Source organism: Euleptes europaea, chromosome 6 (genome assembly GCF_029931775.1).
Source record: "Euleptes europaea isolate rEulEur1 chromosome 6, rEulEur1.hap1, whole genome shotgun sequence".
Classification (NCBI taxonomy): Eukaryota; Metazoa; Chordata; class Lepidosauria; order Squamata; family Sphaerodactylidae; genus Euleptes; species Euleptes europaea.
In genome coordinates, this window is record NC_079317.1 from 51,823,390 (window position 1) to 51,850,618 (window position 27,229).

A 27,229-nucleotide genomic window follows, 5' to 3' on the forward strand; every position below is an offset into this window, starting at 1 on the left:
ATTGCTTGCCTGCTGGTCAGGCTTTTAGAAGAAGCCTTAAGCACTGGGATGGGCAGCATATCAATATTTTAATAAATAAAATAAATAAATGGGCTCCTCCATTTCCCTGCTGCAGTGTCTGCATCTGATTGTTATGTGACCTTGAGTCTGATGACAGCATTGAAAGAGCAATTCAGAACCCAAACCATCAAAAACTGTGACACTCCAGTCTGGAATGAGATTTTCTACTTTAGAATTCAACCTACGATCAAGGTAAAGTCAGATAACTGGGGAATCATTCAGTTTTCTGGAAAGCCTGTTAGGCTATAAAGCCTTCAACAAGTTCATGGGGTGGGGGGTGGGGTGGGATGACTATTAAACAATACTGTAGAACATTAGTTTCTTGGTTTAGGAACTGCAGTTTCCTGACCTGTGTGGCTATTATTCTGTGTGAGTCCTACAGCTTCAGGAATAATCTTTCCTGGGGTTGGAAAGGCCTGCTGGGAGAGGGGAAAGCTGGGGAGTTCCATAGCCATCAGCACCTTCCACTGATGTATTGCTGGATCCAATCTATGTATTCTAAATAATGTAGCTTACATAAAAAATGGTTGGATTGCCATCTCAGTTAAAAGGAGAATAACATTCTTTATTTCCCCTTTGTTCCAGAATGTCTTAAGGTTGGAGGTCTGTGATGATGATCCATTCACCGACGATGAGTCAATATTTATTGTTTATTATGACTTAACAAAAGTCCAGCCTGGAGGAACAGTCTTTGAATTGTTCTGCTTAAGACCAAAGGTGAGGGCTAAAGAATTAACAGAAAATAAAGGATTCCTGCTTCAGCTGGCTCAAAATGTGTCAGCTAAGACTGAAATCCTGAAAGGGTGGGTTAAGCTCTTTAGGAGCAGGTGTGACTCTGTGCCAGCATAGGTGCCATTTTATCACAGAATAAAGTGGCACCTACGCTGGTGCGGGGGCAAATACGCTGGTGCCAGGAAGCCATGCCACTGCACGGGGCTCTGGTGCTACTACACCGGCAGTGAAATCCTGGAAGCGGGAGCCCATGCTGGCTTGGGGGGGGGGGCATTCCCGGGGCATTCCTGGGGGCAGCTTCCTAACCCCTTTGGACCCCAGAATGTGCCCTTGAGTTACAGCATAGCTACGCCACTTTTTTGGGTGGCATAGCCTTGCTGTTTGCTATGGGGGTATTCCCCTTTTTTTACTTTTTAAACTGCTTTTCCTTTATTTTTGCGGCCGGGAAGCCTCTGTGGAAGTGGCAGGGCTGAGCTGCTCCCGGCCACCGCGGTTGTACCCTGCCCTCCTTCGGAATGGGCTGCCTGAGATATAAGCTTCAGGGATAACTTATTCCTAGTTTTAAAAGCTTTCCACTTACTACTCATCTGCTTCTGAGCATCATTCAAAACTGCTGGTTACTAACTATAAAGTGGGACACAGTCTTGGACCAAGGTACAGTTTTATGCCACCACTGTTTTTATGCGATCAGCATTTTATAAGTTAAGTGGTGTCATTTTTAGGGTTTTTAAAGATCTCTCTTAATTTTACACCAATTTTAAGTACTGATTTTTAGGACTTTTAAAGATCTTTATGCTACTTTTATACTTATTTGGTTTTCCTGCCACAATCTTTTGTTTTACCTATGCTGCTGTCTTTTAAAATGAAATTTAATTCTTTTTGTTATGTTTTCATTTTTATTGTTCTTTATCATGTTGTGAATGGTCTCATAGAATTTTTATATGAGGGGTGAGACATAAATATTTAAATATATGTTGCTTTTCATGCAACATTCTTAAATTGGAATAGACATACATTATTTTCTGAGTTAAGGTAGATATATAGTGTTTTCTAAATACTACATTTTTTAGTTTTGTGTAATTTTTCCTTCATTCCAAATCAGATTTGATTCCTGATACAGGAATGTGTGGAAATGTTTTACAACTTCAATTCAACTTAAACAATTTTTGTTGATTTTAATAGACATAGTTGCCACTAACATTTTATCAAAAAAATCTGAAGCAATTATAAAGCAACTCTGGAAGTTCTCTGGTATGGAAAGGTTGAAGACCACTGCCCTGGACAACAGGTATGGTTAGGATGTGCTAGACGGAAAAGATGGTAGCGAAGTGGAACAGATTTGTAAATTATGCCCTGATTTGATCAGAATCCTGTACTAAGCAGGCAGATTATCATTTGGTAACTAACCCTTAATGTTGTCAGAAAGAAGACTCTGTTTGTAATCATGAATGTCTGGAAGTGGAATTCAAGTTGGCAGCAACGTAAGTGATTTTCTAGATGCAAGGCTGGTAAGAAAAGAATAATAAATCCTTGATCTTGGATTGGCATTTTTGGCATCTGTGTTTTTGTAAATCTTTGTTTTACTGTTTTTTTACTTCACATTTGTCTGTCGATGGATCTTTGTTCACTTTCCACAATTTTCCTGAATTGCCTCTTTCTTTTCCAAACCTTGCCCGGTATGATCTTTCTGTAAAGATTGCAGTACGAGCATATTTGTATTCCACGTGAATAGGAAGGGTGCACATTTTTAAGAACCTGCCCACATCAGCACCAATTGCCAATTAAAATAAAAAATCCTCTGGTAGTGCATTGGGGGAGGGGATGGTGACTATGGGCAGCGAATGCAAGGAAAGTGCTCAGAAAACTACCAGGTGCATGAAGCCTATAATCTTCCATTTTTGTTTTATGATTCAGTCATGAATATGATCATTTCTGAAGCTGAAAGTGGCACTCATGTTGTATTTTCCATATATTGTCAGTGTTGCACAATATCTTCTGCTTACATCAGGGTACCAGTTCAGATGGACCAGTGATCTCCTCTAGTACATACAACAGCACGTTCAGCCAGTAGATTGTCCTATTTTTTCCCCTGGTCGTTCAAAGGATAACATGTAAATTCCTTTCTGATATGCCTGCTTGTTCCCTGTTACCCCTCCTCTTTTAGGAATATTATTAATATCTCTGTTTTGTGGGTAGGCTTGTCTGTAGACATACATTTTGGCTTCCATATGGTCCGGAACCTATAACTCTTCATCATATACTTCCAGAGACTCATGTTATAAAATGCTGATAACTTAAGCAAGTTCAGACTTATTTGGGCTTTTCTTTTCTCTCTCTATTTTAGTCCAGGACCTCCTGAGCATCTGGTTTCCAATGGAGTTCTGGTGGTAAGACTGATTTGTTTTTTTAAAATAATAATCAAATTCATACTTTTGTGTTCTGTGTTGTCAGGGTTATTTTTGGAATTTTTTAGAATGGCACTAAAAAGCTGATGGAATAAAATAAATGCCATGATTCCTTTAAATGTAGGAATACTTTCTGTTTTCCTCTAGATGCAGGACATATTTTATTAGTTTCTACTTCTTGTTTTCACAGGCCCGTGAACTTTCCATCTTGGAAGTAAAAGTGGACAGGGTTGAGAATGAGAAGCTTTTGAAAGGTTGGTCTCTTTCCTAGGCATGTACCGTGCATTCCTGAGGGGTGTGTGTGAGTCCTCTTAGGAGGTGGTGTGACCTTGCTGCCAGCGTAAGTGCATCTAATCACGCAACAAGACGCACTTACGCTGGCGGCGAGGGCAGTTCCATCGGTGCCCGAATGCCGTGGACCTGCGCCTCGCCCCTCCTCTGGCGTGGTCTCTCCTTGGCGTGGGGGGCGTTCCCGGGGCATTCCCGGGCAAGGGGGAGGAGCCACCATTAGGAGGCTTCCTGTCCCCTTTCGCCCCATTACGCCGGCGCCGGGAACAGCATTTCAGCGCCTGCTTTTTAGCAGGCGCAGCCTGCTGTTCTCTATGGGGCAAAAGGCCCCGTTTAACAAAAAAAAAAAAAAAAAGCTGCGAAACTGCTTTTTTTTTGTTCTTTGGCGTACGTGGAATGGCCTTAGGAGGCGGCTCGCCTGCGCCTTCTCCCCACTGTTCCCATATGCCGAATCTCAGGAATGCATGGGTAGCTAGCTAGTGTCCTTCTAACCCAGGGGTGTCGAACTCAATTGTTACGTGGGCTGGATATGACATAAATATCACTTGGTCAAGCCGGTCCATGCCTCCACAGCTCAGATTGAGAGTGGGGGTGTGTGTGTGATGGCTGCCTCAGCTGGCTTGTGAGTGAAATGCCTGTGTTATCGTATTAATTCCCAATGAAAATAACACAGTAGGAGGTTGAAAGTTTAAAGCAGTTGTTTATTAGGCCCAATATACATACCGGGTGAAAACTGCCCAGAGCGCAGGACAATTTACACACTTGAACAAAGGATTGCAAGAACCTTTATCACTTTTGGTCAGGGGCGTAGATTCAATGCACATTGGGTGTCTACTTCAATATCTCATTAGAATAGCCTTTAGATATTGCCCGAGGCTGTCTCTAAGCAAGCACTTGTTCTTGTGATCCACATTCCTAACAGTGAAGGTAAGACATTGTTTTTCTCTACTGGGGAAAGCCCGTACCAGGCAAGTATGTAATCTGTTGGCTTCTTATAGTTGTGGATGCCAACGTTCCCAAAGCTTCCATGTGTGTGCAGAATATATATGTGTCTGATGCTATGCTCTTTACCTGAGCATAGCACCTCATAACTTTATGAGTGTTCATACATATGAAAGAATATATGTTTTCCCATATAAATGAAGTTTATAGGCACTTCATGAGCAGATAAGAGCTCTCAAGATCCTTCCCTCTCCCACCATAACCCTGTAACTTTGGGCTTGTGTGAGCCCCACTTCTGTGTCTCCAGCCAGCAAGTTTGCTGCTGGCAAACAGTTTGCTGTCAGCTGACATCATCCTTGGGTTCTTCTTTCCTGAGCAGATGGCTCATGTCCACCTGCAGTGAAGGATGACTCCATGACTTGGGTGGGGGAAGGATCCCAACAGACATGTGGACTGTCACAGTGGCATTCCCAATAGAGTGATGTTTGGTTGCTGTGAATTCCTTTGGGTAAGGAGTGTGGCTGAATGATAAGCTTGAGTATCTGCCACATATGATTAACTAGGAACCCACATTCTTCATGTGTGTTTGAGTGTTAGATAACAATGCTTTTACTGAATTTCATAATAGACTGCATTTGGTAGCAACTCACCTCTAAAATATCTGACTATTTAAAACACTGCAATTTTTAATTTTAAGGAAGATATTTCAGTATTTAAAATGCATGTATAAATTTGACATTTGAAATTTTGATTTGAAATAAGGAGCAGTAAAACACTAATTTTGGCATGTTTTGGATATTTTTTAAGTTATAGGCTAGATAAGACACTTTCTTAATGGGTAACAATAGCAGTAATACATATCTGGTATGAGAAACTGAATAGGGTTTGTGTAAATTGATATTATTATTGTTGCTACATATAGTTTATGAATAATATATTTGGACTTAATTAAGGTGTTTTTTTTTTTTTTTACATAGTCTCATTACATTTAGAGGAAAGTACCATATAATATCCAGTTAACCAAATACCAACATGCAAAAAAATAGCATGAAATGGTTGCAAACTAAACTGGCATCCTTTAGGGTGCTACAGAACAGTGTCAAATAGAGGTGAGAACATTTTAGAACTAATTTACAAATTTAAAAAGTAGCTATCTTTTGGAACAAATAATATTCAGCTACAGGTTGTCTAGGAGTACAAATACATTACATAACTTTTTTTTCAGCCAAGAAAAATGTGGTAATTACAGTACACGAATCTTATGAAGGAACACAGAAGACAACCAGTGATTTACACTGTTTCCGATTCCACTGCATAAAGAACTGGGAACCTGTATTAAAAGCCAAGCTTCAGGTAATGGTCCCTGCTTGTTATCATGTGGGTAGCATTAGGAATATGCAATAAATACATTAGCACTACAGGTGTGTGCCAAGAAAAAATTTGTTATGCTTTTGTATCCAGGAACATTGTTTGGGATTCAAATCCATGTGAGGTTTTTTTTGCTACAGTGCTTCGGGACCATTACTTTCAATGGGGAATCTATTGGAGGGTCTGGGACATCTGTTTACAAAGATAATGGCACCAGATCTGCACAGAACATAGTCCTCCCTCTAATCTGAAGTCTCCCTAAATTTCTAGCAAATCTCTCTTGGTCATCAGCTAAGCAACTGGTGTGTGTCTGTCCCACAAACATGTCCTGAGTACAACATCAGATCTAATCACCTGAGATTGTCCATCCTCTATATTTTTTGCCACCACCATTTCACTAGACAGTGGAGGGATCTCTTTGTTTTGATTTTCTAGCTTTTACAGGCCTGAAGCATCCTTTTTGTTGCAGTGGAAATGTCTGTTTCACTTGCACTCCTATAGTCAGTCTCTGAAAACTACCAAGGCTTGATTTTGAATTTCAGATCCACTGCTCCCACTGCTTATCTAACCAGCAAATTAGCTAAGTTGCAGCCAAGAATTCTGTTTTGATCTAGCAACTCAGATGCTGTACAGTTTAGATGGATCCAAGAGTTAGTTCAACCAAATTAAATTTGAGGTATAGTTGTGCTATATTGCAAAGTGCTTTGCTACAATCCAGCAAAAGCAGTAGTTGGACCAAAACAAAGGCAAATCCAGGAGATCAGATTGTGAAAAGCAGTGAAAAAAGCACTAGAGTCAGAAGCTTCCATTATATATCTCTAGAGGATAGCCTGATCTTGTCAGCTCTCAGAAGCTTGGTTGGGAAACCGGCAAGGAAGTCCAGGGTTGCTACTCAGAGGCAGGCAATGGCAAGCCACCTCTCTCGCCTTGAAAACCCTAAGAGGTTGACATAAGTCATCTGCAACTCGATGACATGTTCCACCACCAGATCAGAGCTGACAGGTTGGCTTTTTCTGGGCTGAAGGGCAAATCTTAAGGTATCCTCTGCATATGCTTTGGGATCTTATTTCATGTTTGAAAGCAAAGTTAAAAATAAACTAAAATAAATAAATATTTCATTAGAAGTGTTTATTTTTCAATATATTTAAAACATTTTGTGTGATCAGGTAAATATCTTGTGATTTTTGTTGTTTCCCTTAGAGTGTTGAATCTACAGGGGACAATGATTCGAATTACCTTTTAATTCTACCCTTGAAATGCCTTCCTGTGGGACAAAAAGTTGAAATAGATCTACCAACTGAGAAGGTAAGTGTTGATTATTTTGTCGAAGGCTTTCACGGTCAGAGTTCATTGGTTCTTGTAGGTTATCCGGGCTGTGTAACCGTGGTCTTGGAATTTTCTTTCCTGACGTTTCGCCAGCAACTGTGGCAGGCATCTTCAGAGTAGTAACACTGAAGGACAGTGCTGGCGAAACGTCAGGAAAGAAAATTCCAAGACCACGGTTACACAGCCCGGATAACCTACAAGAACCGTTGATTATTTTGTCTCACCTTTATCTTTGCTGAACCCTCGTGAAGCTTGGTATCATCATCACCATCACCTCTGCTCCTTTTTTGTAGTCAAGTCACAGCTGACATATGGCAACCCCACAGGGTTTTCAAGGCAAGAGACATTCAGAGGTGGTTTGCCATAGCCTGCCTCTGTGTCATGCCCCTGGTAGTCCTTGGAGGTCTCCCATCCAAATACTTGCTGGGTCAAGGCTAAGAGTGTGTGACTGGCCTGAGGTCACCCAGCAGCCCTTACACAATCATTAATGCATAGTACAACTTTGTATAAACTAAATTCAAATATTAGCCAATTTCATGACTGTCGCTAGAAAGAGAGTAGGCTATAGGGCAACTGTATGTCAAAGAACAGGCTCAGATATTTGAGTGGTGTTCTCAAAAGCATCCTGATCATATCTATCTGTGTTGTCCATACAGATGAACCACACAAAGGATTGCGAATGGATGGACAGGAAGCTATAACACAGTGCCCTTCACTGCCACTATATTTAATTAAACTTTTATATTATAATAATAGCCAAAACTTGAAAGAAATTTCTGACATACACTTTTAGTGGATTATGAGACTTGGCAGTAGCCAGCCTCATGAGATTAGGCAGTGAGTCATCAGAGAATACGAAGTTACCTGATCAAAATAATAACAACAAAGAACAGTGGTAGCTTATGACCATAAAATATTTTCTGGTTGACACTGTTATTAACAAACTAAAGCAGTGTGTGTATTGAAAAGTAATACAGTCTTGCTCTGTTCAATCTCATCACAACCTTGTGAGGTAGACCAATAGTGTTCACTTTTTATAGACAGGGAACTGAAATTATGACTCACCCAGACCTGCCCACAGAGCATATGCCCCAAGTAGGTAGGCCTTGAACCCTGGACTCTTAGATCCAACACACCTCTCTGTTAGAGTACAATCATTCTGATGGCTTAAGGCCAAACAGACGTGGCAAAGATACAGCTATCTGTAAAATTTGCACATGGAACCTTGATTTGGATGGAAAAGGGGGATTTAACCCTTCAGCCCCTACTCAGTTTCACTAATTCAGGCTCCCTGAATGTCCACAAGCATTTTAAAGGGAAAATAGATTTTTGATCATGTGCAAACAGCCCTTTGCTGAGCACGCCACATACCTGTCTGTTTCATTTGTCCTTTTATGTTGCCTTCATGTGGATATCTTTTGGTTTCAGGGTGAGACTTTGGAATTGCAACTCCAGGTAATTGACTGGTAAGTATTCTTCTTTCTCATTAATGTGCTCTTTAATAGCAGTACTAGCCTCAGGGCATGCAGAAGGGAAGGGACCTTACTGGCTGCTTAAATAACAAACAAGTTACTGGAAGAAGTTGTCAACTTTTTAGCAGTCTTTTAAATAACACCTGTGTTGCGGATTAACTTGCATTTGTTTTTAACATGCATTTGTTAACACCCCCCCCATTTGCTTTCTTTGAGTGCTTAGGTGCTATGCTTTGGGCCTGGTTCATATAAAGGGTTGCTAATTCTGCGTGGGAAATTCCTGGATATTTGGGGGCAGTGCCTGGGGTGGGTGGGGTTTGGGGAAGGGAAGGAGCTAGGCGGGGATGTTGTTGGCATTCCATTTCCTCCTGGGAAACTGGAAAGCCATTTATGCACGGGAGGTTTTGCCTTGGATTTGCCGCTTTCTAGATGCACATTTTCCCCATCCAAATTCTCAAAACTCAACAATAAGCCCCCATGCAGAGTTCTGAGAATTTGGATGGGGAAAATGTGCATCTAGGGAGTGGCAAACCCAAAGCAAAACCTCCCATTCATAAATGGCCAAAGAGTTTGTGGGGCAGGGACAATATTCTCAGCATTGTGACATTTTGAGACGTAACTTTCACTTTTTTGCTGAAAATTATTTCTTTAAACTGGGATGATGATCTAGGATTCAACTTCAACTCTATGGTTCTGGGTGAATCCTAGAATATCACGCCAGCACATTGATGTAACTTTAAGTTTTTCATGGGAAGTGACATTGCACATTGGTACAGCGCTAAGGAGCCTTCTTCATTTCCCCCCTGGCAGACTGTTAAGCAATGCAGGGAACTGGGGTGTGTGTGTGTGTGGCTGCTGAGAGGAACCTTGCCCACATCTGGTGATCAGTTGTAATTCTGGGAGAACTATAGTCCCCTCCCGGAGGTTGGTAATCCTATTCACATATGTAAGAGAATGGGAATGAAAGAGAAGAGACCTTAGGTGGTAGAATGGGCGGCATCACTTAGGTGAAGGATGGCAGAACACCATAGTTTGAAATGTTCCCCTGCAATCTATTTGCAGGAAGCAAATAGAAAACGAGCACAGAAAACAAAAAGAATTGCTGATTTTCTGTTTGCGTGGAGCTTATAATGAAAGGGACATTCAAAGCTAGACTCCACCCTCTGCAGTCTTAAATGCCACTGGAGCCTTCAACCATATCATTTCCACTTCATTATCCTGCATGTGACCTAGGTCTAACATTTAGGGTTGCCAACCTCCAGGTGGTGGCTGGAGATCTCCCGCTGTTACAACTGATCTCCAGGCGACAGAAATCAGTCCCACTGGATAAAATGGCTGCTTTGGCAATTGGATTCTATGGCATTGAAGTCCCTCCTCTCTCCAAACCCTGCCTTCCTCAGACTCCACCCCCAAAATCTCCAGGTATTTCCCAAACTGGAGCTGGAAACCCTTCTAACAACCTATACATGTATACTCCTGTGTGTGTGCCATTTGAATTTACTCATTCAAATGTGACTATTTCACCTTTCTGACGGAATTGGAATATGTCTAAGAGTAGACCTTTGAATATCCCTCATCCTCCTACTAATATTTGAAATAGTCAGTTAAGAGATTCTGCCCATACTTCTGCTGCCCATACTTAAGTGAAATGGGCCTGGGTAAAGAGCAGTATAAAGTGGATAGGTGGGTGGGGGAAACCCTTTGCTCCTGGCCAATATGGAGCAGTGGAAAACAAACATGTCACTGGAATTCAGAAAAATAAAATAAGACAAGACAAAAGAAAAAAAATTCCATTCTGTCTGAGAACAACAACCCTGCACTTGTATTGCCCCTTAAGGGAAGTAACTGGTGGGTAGTCTAAGTTCGCTGGCAAGGAGGGGCCACATTGGGTAGGTTGCCAGGGATTCAGTGCCTTCTGGGGCCATAATCCCTTGGCTGACTGCCCTACTGAGCAGGATGGAGTTACCTGTCCCTCCCACAGGGCCAAGGTAAGCACCCTTCTCATGCCTAATGAGCAGAACTGGCAGTTCCCATGTGTCTATTGCCTGCATTTTAAATCTGAAAAGATGTTATCAAAGCCATGCTGCAACTTGAAAGAGTAATGTAAGTCATAAAAGAGGCCAGTGAATTAGGAAGCTGGTTTTTCTTGATTATTTGATCACTTACACCCAAGTTGTTTGCCTTGGCTTGGCTGCATCGTGGTCCTTTTGTGCACCTCCCAGGTTTTTCCCATTTTACCTGTGTTCTTTCCTGAACCTGCTTTGCTGCAGTGTTTTGAGAAAGATCACAGCAAAGCTGGGGTGGCACCCTGTGGACAGGAAAGTTCAGATCTTCTCGGGCCTGTTTGCATCAGCACCATTTTCCTTTCCTTAGTTCCCCCGGTGGCCATTTCACCACCACCACTGGAGAGCTCTTTAAAATAAAACAACAATTGTGACTTATCATTATAGCGTGGTGGGATACAAATAACCAGTCTATGAGATTCTCTGAATCCCCAGCTGCTGCTGCTGCTATTATTATTATTATTATTATTATTATTATTATTATTATTATTATTATTATTATTATTATTATTATTATCATCATCATCATCATCATCATTATCATCATTATCATCATTATCATTATTTCTTCTTCTACTTCTTCTTCTTCTTTGTCTTCCATTGTGGTGATATTCTTTTCCTCTTATATTTCTGTAACAAAAAGAGCTACAGACTTACTTAAAAAACAAAACAAAAATGAAAGCTGGAAATTCAGAGAATGAACTCATTTGTTACGAGGGCTGGACATGACATGAATGTCACTTGGTCAGGCTGTGCCATGCCTCACGAGCCCAGACTAGGGGTGGGTGGCTGCCTTGGCTGGTGAGCCTGTAGCAGACTCACCAACTCTCAAGGGGCTGGATCTGGCCCTCAGGACATAGGTTTGACACCCCTGTGATAGATCATTATCATCCTATAACAATATGCTAGTTGCTGATTTTTTTTTTTTATTTGAAAAAGCCCTTGGGTACAGAGGGAGGGAGACTTAAGCAGGGAAACATGCCACATAGAAGTCCCATTGCCTTTGCATTGTCAGCAACTGCAGGAGCAACAGGGAAACAACACAAGTCTATCCCCATGTGGAACACACCTTTTTGTGTTCATTTTGTTCTGTCACCTCTGTTTCTGGTCTTCTGTCTAGGATGCAGTCACTGCTGCCACGAGGTTTCAATGTGTGTTATGTCTGTCTTTATAGTAAAACACTCTCAGTCTTTGAACAAACCGACTTTATGGTAACATCTTATTTACAGAACTCTTTCAGTCTTAACCTTCCCTCATTCTGCTCAGGCCCCAACTGACGAGAAACAGAAAGTAGATGTTACACTTGCCTAATTTCTGGCTCTTCCCAGGAACTACAATATAATCAGTATTTCCATATCGCTACTCCCTAGTCCACAATGATGGTAATGATGGCTGTATCTCTGTTTCAGGACTCAGAATCTTGATGTGCGTTTGGGATACGAGTTATGTGGTGAGGAGCAGGATTTCCTGCACAAAAGGAAGAAGGTGGTTGCACATGCCTTGAGTAAGCTTTTTTACCTGAGAAGAAATCTACTTGAGCATGAGGTGTGTGTTAGCATCCCATGTTGATATGGACATGTGGTGACTCAGATGTTTGGATAATTAGTATTATTTTTCATATAGATCTGCATTTAAAATCAGACTACCTGGGATCTTGCTAAACTAGACGTTTCACATATGTATGGTTCTGGAAAAAACATTTTTTAAAAACTGAACTGAATAAACCACAAAGCCAAGCCGAAAGTAAAGCAAAACACATCAAGCAGATAAGATCCCTGACCCAATTCCACATCCCTTGAGTCAATGGAATAAAATTTTGTTCATCTTCATGATGCCACAAGAGTCCTGTTTATTCTCATTTGCATTTATTGCATTTAAGGCTGCATAGATTCCTGTAAACATCATTGTGTGTAGTGAAGTGGATGGATCAGTGATGCCCTATTCGAACAGAGGAACTCTGCACTTTTCTTTGATAAGGCAGCCTTGTACCCACAAGATGAGATTCAGTATAGCATAGTGATTGGAGTGCTGTTTTGTGACCCGACAGATTTGGGTACGAATTCCACTTTAGTTCTTGGCATTGCTGATCTAATCCCTTTGTCTATATTGTCTGGATAATGCTGATATTCTTTTCTAGAATTTAAATAAAAATGCAATCTAGAATGTAAATAAAGTGGCAGTAAATTGCTATTCGAACTGTAGACATACATATTGGATTTGATGGTTTTAATATACTCACTCCCTGCCCACAAACTAGCTGAGGGGAATTTTTCACGGAGATTTGCTGCTGTTTCGACGCTGATTTGTGTCAGGGGTATTCTTCACGGTGGATTTTGCTTCGGTTTTGAATCGGAGCAAATAATAAACTGATTTAAATAGCTTTTTCATGGCAGTGCAGATTCACCCCCCATCCCAATTTTTCACGGGAGAAACAGCGCACTTCTCTGCGCTGCTTACGTCTACTGTCGCTCATGACTCACCGCTCCAAATCCGCCTAATCCCGCCCACTCTTCCCATGATCCTGTGTGTGTGTGTTTGGGGGGGGGCATCCCGAGAGCAGCAAATCCAAGCCAAAACTCCCGTCACCCTTCTGAAGAGGGGCAGCCAGTCTGCTCTGGGTCTCCCTCCAGCCGGTGTGATCCTATGTGTGTGTGTGTGGGGGGGACCATGAGAGCAGCAAATCCAAACCAAAACTCCCAAGCCAAAACTCCCGTCACCCTTCTGAAGAGGGGCAGCCAGTCTGCTCTGGGTCTCCCTCCAGCCGGTGTGATCCTATGTGTGTGTGTGTGTGTGGGGGACCATGAGAGCAGCAAATCCAAGCCAAAACTCCCGTCACCCTTCTGAAGAGAGGCAGCCAGTCTGCCCCTCGGTCTCCCTCCAGCCGGTGCGATCCTATGTGTGTGTGTGTGTGTGTTGGGGAGGGGCATCCCGAGAGCAGCAAATCCAAGCCAAAACTCCCAAGCCAAAACTCCCGTCACCCTTCTGAAGAGGGGCAGCCAGTCTGCTCTGGGTCTCCCTCCAGCCGGTGTGATCCTATGTGTGTGTGTGTGTGGGGGGGGGGGACCATGAGAGCAGCAAATCCAAGCCAAAACTCCCGTCACCCTTCTGAAGAGGGGCAGCCAGTCTGCTCTGGGTCTCCCTCCAGCCGGTGTGATCCTATGTGTGTGTGTGTGTGGGGGGGGGGACCATGAGAGCAGCAAATCCAAGCCAAAACTCCCGTCACCCTTCTGAAGAGAGGCAGCCAGTCTGCTCTGGGTCTCCCTCCAGCCGGTGCGATCCTATGTGTGTGTGTGTGTGTGTGTTGGGGAGGGGCATCCCGATAGCAGCAAATCCAAGCCAAAACTCCCAAGCCAAAACTCCCGTCACCCTTCTGAAGAGGGGCAGCCAGTCTGCTCTGGGTCTCCCTCCAGCCGGTGTGATCCTATGTGTGTGTGTGTGGGGGGGGGACCATGAGAGCAGCAAATCCAAGCCAAAACTCCCGTCACCCTTCTGAAGAGGGGCAGCCAGTCTGCTCTGGGTCTCCCTCCAGCCGGTGTGATCCTATGTGTGTGTGTGTGTTGGGGAGGGGCATCCTGAGAGCGGCAAAATCCAAGCCAAAACCCCCATCACCCTTCTGAAGAGGGGCAGCCAGTCTGCTTTGGGTCTCCCTCCTGCCGGTGCGATGCTGTTAGAGTGGCAACTCCCCCAGCCAATCACCGTTCTTGGGGGAGGAGAAAGGAGACGTCAGGGGAGCGAAGCAAACATTTCTTCATGGGCATCCGAGCAACAAAATGCTCTTTTACTGGAAAGTACGGCTCAGAAGTGGTTTGGATTGCCTCTCTTTTAAACCGGCTTATTTTGCTCAGTGGGGGGAAACACGGCTCTGCAGTGAATAACCAAAATTTGCCTCCGAGGCAAAACAGCGTCGAAACAGCAGCAAATATCCATGAAGAATACCCCTCAGAGTCAAATTTTGGTTATTCAGTGCAGATCCAGCTTTTCCCTGATAGAGGTATAAAAGCCGCGTTATGTCAGCGGCAAACCAAACCACTTCTGAGCCGTAATTTCCAGTAGAAGTACGTTTTGTTGCTCGGATGCCCATGAAAAAATGTTTGCTTCGGTTCCGCTGTCCCTCCCCGTGACGACTCCTTTCTCCTCCCCCAAGAACGGTGATTGGCTGGGGGAGTTTCGCGCTCGGACAAGAATACCTCCCCTTTTGCTGCCTGCCTGCCTGCCTGCCTAGAGTCCTGGCACTTCTCTCCCTCCGTCCCGGAGGCTGGCGGGCGGGCAGGCGGCACGCCTTCCCCGCCACTCGCCCGGGATGGGCCTTGGAGCTGGGCCCACACCTCCAAGCCCAGGGGGACGTTGGATGGACGGCTCCAGGGGGAGACCGGCGGGGCCATGCCATGTGCTCCTCGCACACTGGGGGTGGTGGTGGTGGCAGCTTGGTCTAGGGCAGCTGGACCCGTGGTGGGGATGTTCAAGGGAAGGGGCTGTTGGCCCCTCTACCCCAGCGGGGAGGGGGGATTTTTGAGAATTCGGATGGGAAAAATGTGCATCCTGAGAGCGGAAAACCCAAGGCAAAACTCCCTCCCATCTCTCTTCTGAAGAGGGGCGGCCAGCCTGCTCTTATCTGCCTCCTCTCTCTCGATGCACTGTGGCCGGATCATGGCCGGCGCGCAATCCAGGGGCCTTCTCTCTGCCCCCCCCCGCCATGCACACTGGCTGGATCGGGGCTGGCGCGCAAGCTAGGAGCCCTCCTGTCTCTCACGATGCAATGTGGCCGGATCATGGCCGGCGCGCAATCCAGGCACCTTCTTTCCTCTCCCCCCCGCCGCCTTGCCCCTCTACCCCAGCGGGGAGGGGGGATTTTTGAGAATTCGGATGGGAAAAATGTGCATCCTGAGAGCAGAAAACCCAAGGCAAAACTCCCTCCCATCACTCTTCTGAAGAGGGGCGGCCAGCCTGCTCTTATCTCCCTCCTCTCTCTCGATGCACTGTGGCCGGATCAAGGCCGGCGCGCAAGCCAGGGGCCTTCTTTCCTCTCCCCCCACCCGCCATTCCCACTTTCAGCTAAACACTTCGATGGGCACATGGATTCCCTGCCCCCCCCATTCCTGTCTATCATTAAAGGGCAATGGGTTCCACACGTATAGAAAATAGAGGGAAGCTTTGAGGAAAGCGCTGCCTCCCCCCCCCCCAATTTGGAATCTGACTGGTCCAAAAGCAGAACAGAGCGAGGGTGGAAGAAAAATGGAGGAGACCAGAGGGACTGGTGCTTGATTTTACGCTGGGGCTGGTGAACCGCACGAGGTAATCTGCTGGGCAGAGTTTGGGCGGAGCTGGGGGCAGGCATAAACAATGAGCCTGTTGGAAGGGGAGGGCTCCTGCAAAAGGGACTAACCAAACCGTTGTCAAATACAGCATGCTTTGTTCCCATGAAAAACCAAAACTACATCGAGATTGACAGGGATAAATCGCGGCCATGAAAAAAACATTTAAATCGTGTTTTTTTTTAGTCCGAGGCAAAACAGAAGCAAAATCTACCGTGAAAAATGCCCCTGAGAGAAAAAGAGAGAGAACAAGAGAGAGAACAACCTGGCAAACTAGCCGAAAGTCTTGTCTAAGCAGTAGCTATATTGAATAACCATGTTAATGTTACCAGTTTTTGATCTGCCATGAATCATTTTAAATAGTAAAGCAAACAAGTTATACCTCGGACGATACACAGAGCATGTCCCTCACTGCCATTGAGTAATCAGGCTAAGCCCCCTCCCAACTCAAAATTAGGAGCAAGCCTGGTGTTACCATGAAGCAGTAACTTTGGGCAATAGGTTCCAGAAGGAGTGGCATTTTTGTGTCTCCATTCTTCATGTCTGGGGAAAATTTCCAGGTGGAGTTAAATTCAGATGCCTCTCATTACCTAGGAGTAAACCCCAAGAACTTGGTGCATCAGGCAAGCTGAGGATTATGACTGGCTATAACAAAGCAGCCCATACAATGCACAGAAGCCCAGGGGGGATCACAGTTGCAGTGGTTTGGCTCTTATTTTCAGTCTAGTGCCATTTATGTTACAATCTTCTATGTTACTAGCAAAAGGTCAGGTAAATGTGTATAACATTGTAGCCTTGGATAACTTTTGCCCTTTCTCTCCCAAGCCTCTCTCTGCCATGCATGCTAACATTGTGCCAATTATGGAATTTGTTCTGGTTATGCATGTTGGTTGTTTTGCCTAGATGACTTAGCAACTCAGTTATTTAGAACCAGTAGGGAGCTGGTTCTAAACTGGCATAAAATTCCTTACCAATTAGATGCAATGACTTCATTGAGCAAGAATTTTTTAATTGTAGCACTACCCTTGGAAAGCAGCGACGCTTACTCTTTTTTATTTTTGTTGAGGAGATGCTGGAGTGAGAAATTATATGGCTTCCAATATTTGCCATTTCTACATGGTGAATGATGGTGGGTACATCAGCACAGAAGGGGTGTGTGGGTATCAGAGGGGAAGAATTAAATAAATTAGTCCTGGGCTCAGATATATGCATGGAGTGACCCTGGCTACTCTGATGAGCCTTAGTTCTTTTCTCAGTTTTGGATTCCTGCAAATTAGTCCCAGATTAGCCTAATTCCATGTTAGTTTTGTGAATCACTGAAGTTGTAACCATTGGGTGAGATGGCAACTGAATGGCCAGTAGGTGTTTAAGGTTCTTGCAGATCAGTCTTGGCTGAATTTATTCGCCCATTAAGCACTGAGTAAACAGAATATACTTGGTTTTATGTTATGTATCATAAACTCAGCCTTGGAGACTGGCAACTAGGATTTATTGAGGTATGCACTTGTGATAGTTTAAAATTCTTTTTAGAATCCATGAATATTCAGTTGATTGTTTACATTTTTTACAGGTCCCTGTGGTAGCTGTTATGGCAACAGGAGGTGGAGTCAGAGCGATGGTAGCATTGTATGGCCATCTGTTAGCACTCCAGAAGTTAAGGATTTTAGATTGTGTTACCTATATCTCCTCTGCTTCTGGCTCAACTTGGTAAGTTAATAGGGAAGTTTGTTATATTTGATTGGGATCCCTGCTACCCTGGTTATAATCCAGAGAAAGACATCCATAATAAAAACCAATGGAGTTTAGGGAAACTGAAGCTAACATATTAGTACTTAGATTTGATGGTCTTCAGTATGATTTACCATATTTAGGGATCTCCAGATCACATCTTTTGGTATCTTAGTATGTGAGCTAATTGGTTGGATCCATGTTCATTTTCCATCACTGGAAAGGAACCTTTGAGGGCCCTCCATTGCAGCCTGCTGATTTCCAGGAAATTCTGTTATTTCAAGAATGACATGAGGTGGTCTGCTGTAGGAAGGGGAGCCGGTAGAAATTGGTCATTTATTCTGGATCTCGGTAGAATGTTGGGAAACCTGGGCTCCTATTTTCAGCCTCAGTTTTGCCCATGGTAAAGCAAGATTAAGAGTTGCAATGGCATCAAATAAGATAAACTCCTCAAAGCGTATTACATGTCAGGTGTCTATTACTGGAATTAGTTAGAATAATACAGTTCTGAAATCATATGTCAATGTGCTTAAAATCATTAATGTTTGGGTTATTTTAAAAGATTTCAGATCAAATCATTCATGAAGAAAACTAAGATTTTGGGGTATTGAAGGCAGGCATGTAGGCCTAGGAAAAAGCTTATCAGTAGGGTTGCCAACCTCCAGGTACTAGCTGGAGATCTCCTGCTATTACAACTAAGCTGACAGAGATCAGTTCACCTGGAGAAAATGGCCGCTTTGGCAATTGGACTCTATGGCATTGAAGTCCCTCCCCTCCCCAAACCCTGCCCTCTTCAGGATCCACCCCAAAAATTTCTCGCCAGTTGCGAAGAGGGACCTGGCAACCCTACTTATTAGGCTTTGTTTGCTAAAGGAGCTTGTTTCAGTTAGTGTTTTGGTGGCAATTCTGCAGCCTGGACTCTCCTTTGTGTCATTAGGTCTTTGCATGAAACTATCACCATGTGGTTTGCAATGTTGCCAGATTGGCAACCCAAAGATTGTTTTGCATTAAATCCCATGCTCGGGCATGGGGTGAGAGGCATTATTCAGCTACTAGTGTGGCAAAGGGGAGGGGAGGACAGCCTTATGGTTTTACCAAAAGAACAATATGTACCAACAGTAGTAGCAACTGAGTACTAGTCCCCCCACCTGTACGTTGACTGTGGGCTTAAAGGCAAAATGATATTTGGGTTGCTGATATGTGAACCTTATGTGACTGGGTGTGGCTATGCCGGTTTTAATCCCCTCTTGTAGGAGGGATAAGGTTAGCCATAGTGGTTAAAATCTTTGATGAAATGCCACAACTACATGGGCAGCATTTAGAAGAACTATTCATTTAGAACAGTGCCCATGAAGTTTACGTTCTCAGTGCTGAGCACCATCAGGATAATGTCATGGATCTCAAGACCATTGGCCGTTGTGTAGTAGTAAACTCATTCATTTTTCTCTGCCTGGCCCCTCCAAACAGGCTCAAGGATTGGTTCTTGTAGGTTATCCGGGCTGTGTAACCGTGGTCTTGGTATTTTCTTTCCTGACATTTCGCCAGCAGCTGTGGCAGACATCTTCAGAGGAGTAACACTGAAGGACAGTGTCTCTCAGTGTCAAGTGTGTAGGAAGAGTAATATATAGTCAGAAAGGGGTTGGGTTGAGCTGAATCATTGTCCTGCAAAAAGTATCAAAGGTAATGTGCTAATCATTGTCCTGTAAGTATCAAGGTAATGTGCTAATGAGGGTGTGGTATGTTAATATGGAACCACTGTATCCTGAAGTGATCTGTTATTGTGTGAAATCCAAAACTAATCTGCATGGCTATTGTGGACTGTAGTCTTTGTTAGCCTGGAGTTTTTCAGGACAGGAAGCCAAGCCTTATTCATTCTTAAACTCTGTTCTTTTCTGTTAAAGTTGTGCTGATGTTTATGAATTTCAATGGCTTCTCTGTGCAATCTGACAAAATAGTTGGTAGAATTGTCCAGAGAAGCCATTGAAATTCATAAACATCAGCACAACTTTAACAGAAAAGAACAGAGTTTAAGAATGAATAAGGCTTGGCTTCCTGTCCTGAAAACCTACAGGCTAACAAAGACTACAGTCCACAATGGCCATGCAGATTAGTTTTGGATTTCACACAATAACAGATCACTTCAGGATACAATGGTTCCATATTAACATACCACACCCTCATTAGCACATTACCTTGATACTTACAGGACAATGATTAGCACATTACCTTTGATACTTTTTGCAGGACAATTATTCAGCTCAACCCAACCCCTTTCTGACTATATATTACTCTTCCTACACACTTGACACTGAGAGACACTGTCCTTCAGTGTTACTCCTCTGAAGATGCCTGCTGACACTGTCCTTCAGTGTTACTCCTCTGAAGATGCCTGCCACAGCTGCTGGCGAAATGTCAGGAAAGAAAATACCAAGACCACGGTTACACAGCCCGGATAACCTACAAGAACCAATGAACTCTGACCGTGAAAGCCTTCGACAATATTAAGGCTCAAGAATAACCATGTCAGTTGAGTTTGGATCTAGTTGTGAAGCTTGTGTGTGTAGAGGAGGGCAGAGTTTTCAGCATGCTCTGGGCTCCAAGATATGCATCACCTTGACTTCTCATCTGTATAATGATGGCAGCATTGATTCTGTACCATTTCTACAAACATCTGTAATCTGTATAAATATATATTGATGCTATCTGTACTTGGACTTCTTTTGTAACTAGTGATTCCCACCTAACCCCTTTTTCCAGGACCTTAACGGACTTGTATCAACATCCTGACTGGTCACAAAAAACTTTAGAACAGTTAATCAACGTAGCTAAGAACAGGATCTTGAGGAGCAAATGGGATGTAATTTCCATGGACCGGCTGAAATATTATCACAAGGAGTTGACTGAACGTATTAAGAAGGGGCACCTCATATCGTTTACATCTCTCTGGGGCCTTGTTCAAGCCGCTTTCTTAAATGAGAAAGTAAGTTTAAGACATGTTATATGAAAATATTATTCTTATTATTGATAGTAGACTAAGATAGTGGCTGGTGCAGGGCTCTGATTGTAGAATATTGGTATTGTTACTTTAGGTCAGCTCCAACAAGCTCTCTAGAAAGGAGAGACTCAAGTCTTGTGACCTGAGATAGGGTTGCCAGCTCCAGGTTGGAAAATTCTGGGAGATTTTGGGGGTGGAGTCTGGGGAGGGCAGGGTTTGGGAAGGGGAAGGACCTCAGCAGGGTATAATGCCATAGAGTTTGCCTTCCAAAGCAACCATTTTCTCCAGGGGATCTGATCTCTGTTTTCTGTATACCAGTTGTAATTCTGGGAGATCTCCAGGCCCCACCTGGAGGATGCCAACCCTATGACCATTACTGCAGAGAAAAAAAGTTACTGAGGTCTAGTTGTGGCCTGTTCAGTTAGTTAGTTGTTGTGTAACATTTAAACACAGTTGTTAAGATTGCTATTGCCTTCCCTACTGATCCTTTCCTGCCTAGAGATACATACTGATGGTCCTCCAGGCCGTCCATCCCCTGTCAGTGGCCGGATGGGGGGAACCTGGAAACTCTATCCATATATGCAAGGGCTCCCTCTTTAGTATGGCAGTCTGTATTAATGTGTGGGCTTTCCTGTCAGAGAAGAGAATAGTAAGTCCTAACAGGAGTTTGGTTATGCTGTCTATTTTCAAGGGCTATCATCCTTATTCTGGCAATTTGTGGTTTATGAATGCTGTTAACCTCACATATCATGGAGTAACCCTCCACGATAGAGTGACAGTTCATCTTCAGTCTTCCATGTAGTCCCACATTGGGGCTGTGCAGACCAGTCCCTTGGAACATTTTCTAGCAATTTTTAAGCCTATAGGCACTGAGGAGGGAGCCCCTTCCGTTCGGAGCACTCAGTGTCCCCCCTTTTTCCATCAAGTCACAACTCACTTATGGCAACTTCATAGTGTTTTCAAGGCAAGAGACGTTTGGAGGTGGTTTGCCATTTGCCACTGCCTGCCTCCACGTCATGACCCTGTCTATATATTTTATTTTACTAGATATTTTGACTGCTTTTGGATCAACATATAATTTAAAAACATAAAATAAAAATTTAAAATCATGCATGTTACATAAGGGGGAAGTTACTTTCCTAAGAAACGACAGCATGTGATATCACCCCATCATAGCATAAAACTAAAAGCATTTCAAAGAACATTTAGAGAAGAAAACACCTAGCTAAAACTCTCATATACACTAGTAAGAAAAGAGGTATGGGGTTAGTATAATAGAAAATATATTATGACTATTTTTGTGTTTGCTTTAAAAATAATAAAATATTATTAGTACAGAGATAGAAATTATAAATCACTTCCCATTGCACCTTTCTTTAGTCTAGTAAACCCCAGTGTAGTGCCTGTGTGTGCTGCGGTGCCCATTGATACGTTTCCTGGTGCCCGTTTGTTTTTTCAACAAAGCTTCTCTTCCCTAAACTTCAGAGGAGCAGGAGATACTTCAGATCAGCACAGGAGGCATCACCTTTGTGTCTGCAGGGAGCACCTGCTCAGAAACAGTGGAATCGATCAAATGTGGAAGCTTGGATTACAACCTCTTGACATATTGTGATTGCCCCCCTACACTATATAACAGCTATTTTGTTATTACCTCCCATGGCTCTCATTTTATGGTCAAACCCACTCCCTTGTTCTCAAATTTCCAAAAGTGCCAACTTGTTCAACAAGATGCTGCAAAACTAACAAGATGTTATTCTTCTGGGAGATTCTCTTGACCAGTCTTTGGTGACTTTTCTATTGGTCAAGGCTATTGACTAACCAATTGCATTCACTGCTGGGGGCTATGAAGAAAAAGGGAAGAGAAGGGCATGTTTGTCAAGGCAATTAGTGTTTACAACTAATTGTAAACTCAGTTGGAATTGGAAATGGTGGTTGTAGGGGAATGAACAAATCTGGCTAGTCCTACCACTGGAAAATCTGATTTGGGCAGCAGTATGTAGGAGACGGCTTCCAGCTCCAACTTGCAACTCAGTAGCTGGAAGCAAAGAATGTCCAAGCAGTTAGGAAGACATCTAGCAACAGTGAAAATCTAGTAAGGAGTGTGTTGGGTAGGGGTGGGATTTAGTATTTTGTGAAGCATGTGGAAAAGTCCAGTCTTGTGGGAGACGGTCTGTACATGGATAGATGGAGGAAGATCAATGGTATACTATAATTGACCAGTTAATGTGGTTATTCAGGAGATACTAGTTTCTCTGACATGAAGAAGTCTACTTGTGAAACTTACGTTAAAGCCAAGCTCTGTTTTCTTTATAGCATTTTAATGTGTAGTTATTTTTTTCCATATTTATTTTGATATTAGCCAAATGACAGCAAACTTACAGAACAACGTAAGGCTTTGAATGAAGGGCAGAACCCTTTGCCTATCTACGCAGCCATAAATGTCAAAGAAAAAAACATCACCACCTTTGACTTCAGAGGTAGGTGTCGATCTCTCTGATAGAGTGGAGTTCTTTAGACAGCTGCTGTATGTTTCGATCATTTAAAGATAGAGAGAAGGGTGGACATACGAACAGGGCATTGACATTAGACTCAAAAGTTCTGGATTCCATTCTGTTTTGTAGTGGAAATCATTTCCCAGAGTGGCTGTGCCAATAGAGCATGTGTGGGTTTCTTATACAAGATTCGCTGAACCTCTTTAAGGCACTAATAGAAAATACTAATAACTAGGGATGTGCATATGCCGATTACCTAGGAGTGTGCATATCAATATTTATCAGAAAAAGCAGTCCCTGAAAAATGCCAAATTTATTCTGCATTATTCAGGGCAGCGTGGATTTGAAAAAAATCTGTGCTGCACGGCATCTCTGGACTCTGGAGAAGCCAGGTGGCATGGATTTCTTTCAAATCTGTGTTTTGGGTTCAGTATTGTTCGGGTTTGGGTTAATAAACCCGAACCCAAAAAATACCAAAAATAAAATTGGTGCACACCCCTACTTATAATCTATCTACTATTCCATATGGTTTTCAAGATGGCATAGTATAGCCTGTTCATTATTATGGCTTATTCTGTGCTGTATATTCAGCACTCCATGCCAATAGTGGATGTGTGAACTTATCATACAAGAAGTGCATATGCATGGTCCACAATTCTCCACACTGAAGATTTCTGATGGGCACAACATCCAGAACTCTGGTGGTATTAAATATTTCTTAGATCATAGAAGTTGTTGTGATTTAGAATTTTAGAAATTAGCGCTATCAGCCATGTAAAGAATTTTTAGTTAATGACCTAGTGTTAATTACTTTAGACCAATTAGCCGCTTAATTTGGTTAAATTAACATGTGCATGTTATAAAACTCTACGTATTGCCTTTAGAGATTGAATGACCACCAATAGAGGGTGGCCATTGTTAATATATTAAACTTTTCATTATGCTACAATCCAATAACCTAAAAATAAACAGTGTTCCTTGTTTATCTACCAGTAAAAAATTGCTCCTCCTCAACCGATTAAAATTGTCTTCCTCTAATAATAAACTGAAGCTTTAGTTGATTCATCTACAGAGTAAACTTGCAGTCTATTAAAATGGTATTTGGTGTCAAGAACATTTAAACTGTTGCTCTTAGTCAGTTAACAGCTTCCATGGGGATCTATATCAATGGCTTTACATCTCTAGTTGAAATTATCTACTGTCTTTCATTTAGAAGTTGAATCTGTCCCTGTGTGACTGCTTTAAAATTTGCAATAGAAGCCAATGGTTTGATTTATGACGTCAAGGATTCCTGGATGAATTGGATGGTTTGGATCTTTTCAACTGTTATTTCAGGCTTGGTTATTAGACTGAAACGGCCTTGCATCCAGGTGGATGACCTGGATAGAAACAGAGAGTGTGACTTTGTTGATTTTATTCTCCTGGACCTCTTAGTAGCTTTAATACCGTTGATTATGGTATCCTTCTGGGCCACCTTTCAGGGTTGGGAATGGAAGGCACTGTTTTGTAATGGTTTTATCAGTCATAGCTTTCCAGAGATATTGCTGAGGGACTGTTGCTTGACCCCTTAGCCTATGACCTTTGGGGTCCTGCCGGGGTTGCCAGGCTCCAGGTAGGGCACAGAGAGCTTCTGGAATTACAGCTGATCTCTACATTGCAGACTTCAGTTCCCCTGTAGAAAATGGCTGCTTTGGCCTCTATGCCATTACAGAATGCTGAAGTCCCTCCTTTGCCCAAATCCCTTCCTTCTTAGGCTACACTTCCAAATCTCTGGGAATTTCTCAACCAGAGCTGACAACCCTAAATTGCTCAAGGTTCCACCTTACTTTTTAACATCTATGTAAAACCTCTGGTTGAGGTCATGCAGAGATTTAGACTGGGTTGTCACCAGTATACAGATGATAGTTGGCTCTATCTCACACTTCCATCAGAACCCAGGGAGGCTGTGGAAACCTTGAACCAGTGTCTGAAGGCAGCAGTCGGATGGATGTGGGCTAATAAACTGAAGCTTAATCCTAACAACACAGAAGTGCTGTTAGTGGCTGGAAGGGCTGACCTGGGCATTGACATGTCTCCTATTCTGGATGCACTCCCCCTGAAGGAACAGGTTCGTAGCTTGGGGGAGTGCATCCTGTTTATGTTTTAATTGCTGTTTTATATACACTTATTATAAAAATTGATTTTAATGTGTTTTAACCATTTGCTGCCTGGAGGGCCCTAATTAGGTGGAAAGGCAAGATAAAAACATTTTAAATAAAAATATAATCAGCATAAGAGAAAATCACATAATTCAACTATTTGTTTAGACAAAATCACAAAATCAAAATCACACATGGTTGGAAGAGACCACAAGGGCCATCCAGTCCAACCCCCTGCCATGCAGGATCCCACAATCAAAGCACTCCCAACAGATGGCTATCCAACCTCTGCTTAAAGACCTCCAAAGACGGGGACTCCACCCCCCTTCCCCCGAGGCAGGGCATTCCACCGTCAAACCGCCCTTACTGTCAGAAAGTTCTTCCTAATGTTTAGGTGGAATCGCTTTTCTCTTAGTTTATGTAAATCCATTACTCCGTGTACTAGTCTCTGAAGCAACAGAGACAGAAGTGATGCTGATCAGGAAGGTGGATGTCTTGAAGGGGCTTGTGCTTCCTGCTTTTGATGGAATTAAGCTAACATTTGCTTACTCAGTTAAGAGCCTTGGGGTTATACTGGATCTAGCATTACTGTGGAGAAGCTAGTAAATGAGGTTGCAAAAAATGCTTTCTTCCGACTTGATCTAGCCTGCAAGATTGCCCTCTACTTTGAGACAGCCAATCTGGTGACCTGGATCCATGCCATGGTAACATTCAGACTAAACTTCTGTAATGCACTCTGTGTAGGTCTCCCCTCAAAGTCAATTTGGAGATTCCAGTTAGTTCAAAACACTGCAACTAGGTTATTGTTGGGAACTATGCAGAACATACATATCACTCCCATTTTGCAGTCACTTCACTGGCTGCCCATCAATTACTGAATTCAATTCAAGGTACTGACTATCACATAGGAAGCCCTTACTGGCCTTGGATTCTCTTATCTATAAGATCACCCTATGCTCCACCACAACTACTTCACTCATCCTAGGAGGGCCTTCTGCAGGTTCCATCCTGCAAATTGCCAAAATTGCCTGTACTTGTGCATTTTCTGTGGTGGCTCCTACCATATGGAATGGCCTCCATGATGAAGTTAGGAAGGCTCCTACTCACCCGGCTTTCCTCAAACTATTTTTGCTCAAACTATTTTCCTCAAACGATTTTTGCCCAGGTAAATGGAACTGTAATGTAATAAAATAGTTGCAGAAAGTTGCATTGGTAAAGGGGTAGGGACTGTGACCTACACCACTGCATTGCTACCGAACATTGTTGCTCCAAACTAGGTAGCTTCTACACAATGTATCATGTTTAAAAGCTCATGATTTGTTTCAGCTCTGTTTGAGATTTCTGTTTGTTTTCTGTTTTCTTTAATCCAATCCCTATTGTGTTGCTCATTGGATTTCCCATACTGTTGATTGTGCTTGATTACACTATGTAATCCACCTTGAGTCACATGAAGAAATGCAGATTAACAACAACAACAATAATACCCATATCTCAGGCATTCAATGACATGTCTTATTCCAGAATCACATTAATAAATATTTGATCGATAGGAGTTACTTTTATAGAGTTTTTGCTGTTCTCTTGTTTATCCTTTTGTTCTAAAAATACAGAGGTATTCAACTGGAGAATTGGGCTAAAACTAATAAAATGCATTTCAACAGAGATAAATGTAAATTTCTGCAGTTAGGTAGGAAAAATCAAATGCATAATTATAGGATGGGGGAGACTTGTCTTAGCAGTAGTGTGTGCGAAAAGGATCTTGGGGTCTCAGTAGACCAAACACTCAACATGAGTCAGCAGTGTGATGCAGTAGCTAAAAAGGCAAATGGGATCTTGCACTGTATCAACAGAAGTATAGTGTCCAAGTCACGCGAAGTGATGGTATTGCTTTACTCTGCTCTGGTTAGA

The 27,229-nt window shown here is 42.9% G+C and overlaps 1 protein-coding gene across 1 annotated transcript in view; it reads left to right on the plus strand.

The window, feature by feature from the left end:
• Positions 1 to 27,229, plus strand: part of LOC130479485 (cytosolic phospholipase A2 beta-like) — a 51,321-nt gene that overhangs the window by 14,917 nt on the left and 9,175 nt on the right. The window contains exons 3-14 of the mRNA XM_056851885.1: positions 116 to 252; positions 646 to 777; positions 2,215 to 2,273; positions 3,137 to 3,179; positions 3,388 to 3,451; positions 5,653 to 5,780; positions 6,996 to 7,100; positions 8,550 to 8,587; positions 12,066 to 12,201; positions 17,539 to 17,675; positions 20,454 to 20,676; positions 23,051 to 23,168. Of these exons, the coding sequence (XP_056707863.1) occupies positions 116 to 252; positions 646 to 777; positions 2,215 to 2,273; positions 3,137 to 3,179; positions 3,388 to 3,451; positions 5,653 to 5,780; positions 6,996 to 7,100; positions 8,550 to 8,587; positions 12,066 to 12,201; positions 17,539 to 17,675; positions 20,454 to 20,676; positions 23,051 to 23,168 (1,320 nt within the window). The remainder of the gene's footprint in view (positions 1 to 115; positions 253 to 645; positions 778 to 2,214; positions 2,274 to 3,136; positions 3,180 to 3,387; positions 3,452 to 5,652; positions 5,781 to 6,995; positions 7,101 to 8,549; positions 8,588 to 12,065; positions 12,202 to 17,538; positions 17,676 to 20,453; positions 20,677 to 23,050; positions 23,169 to 27,229) is intronic.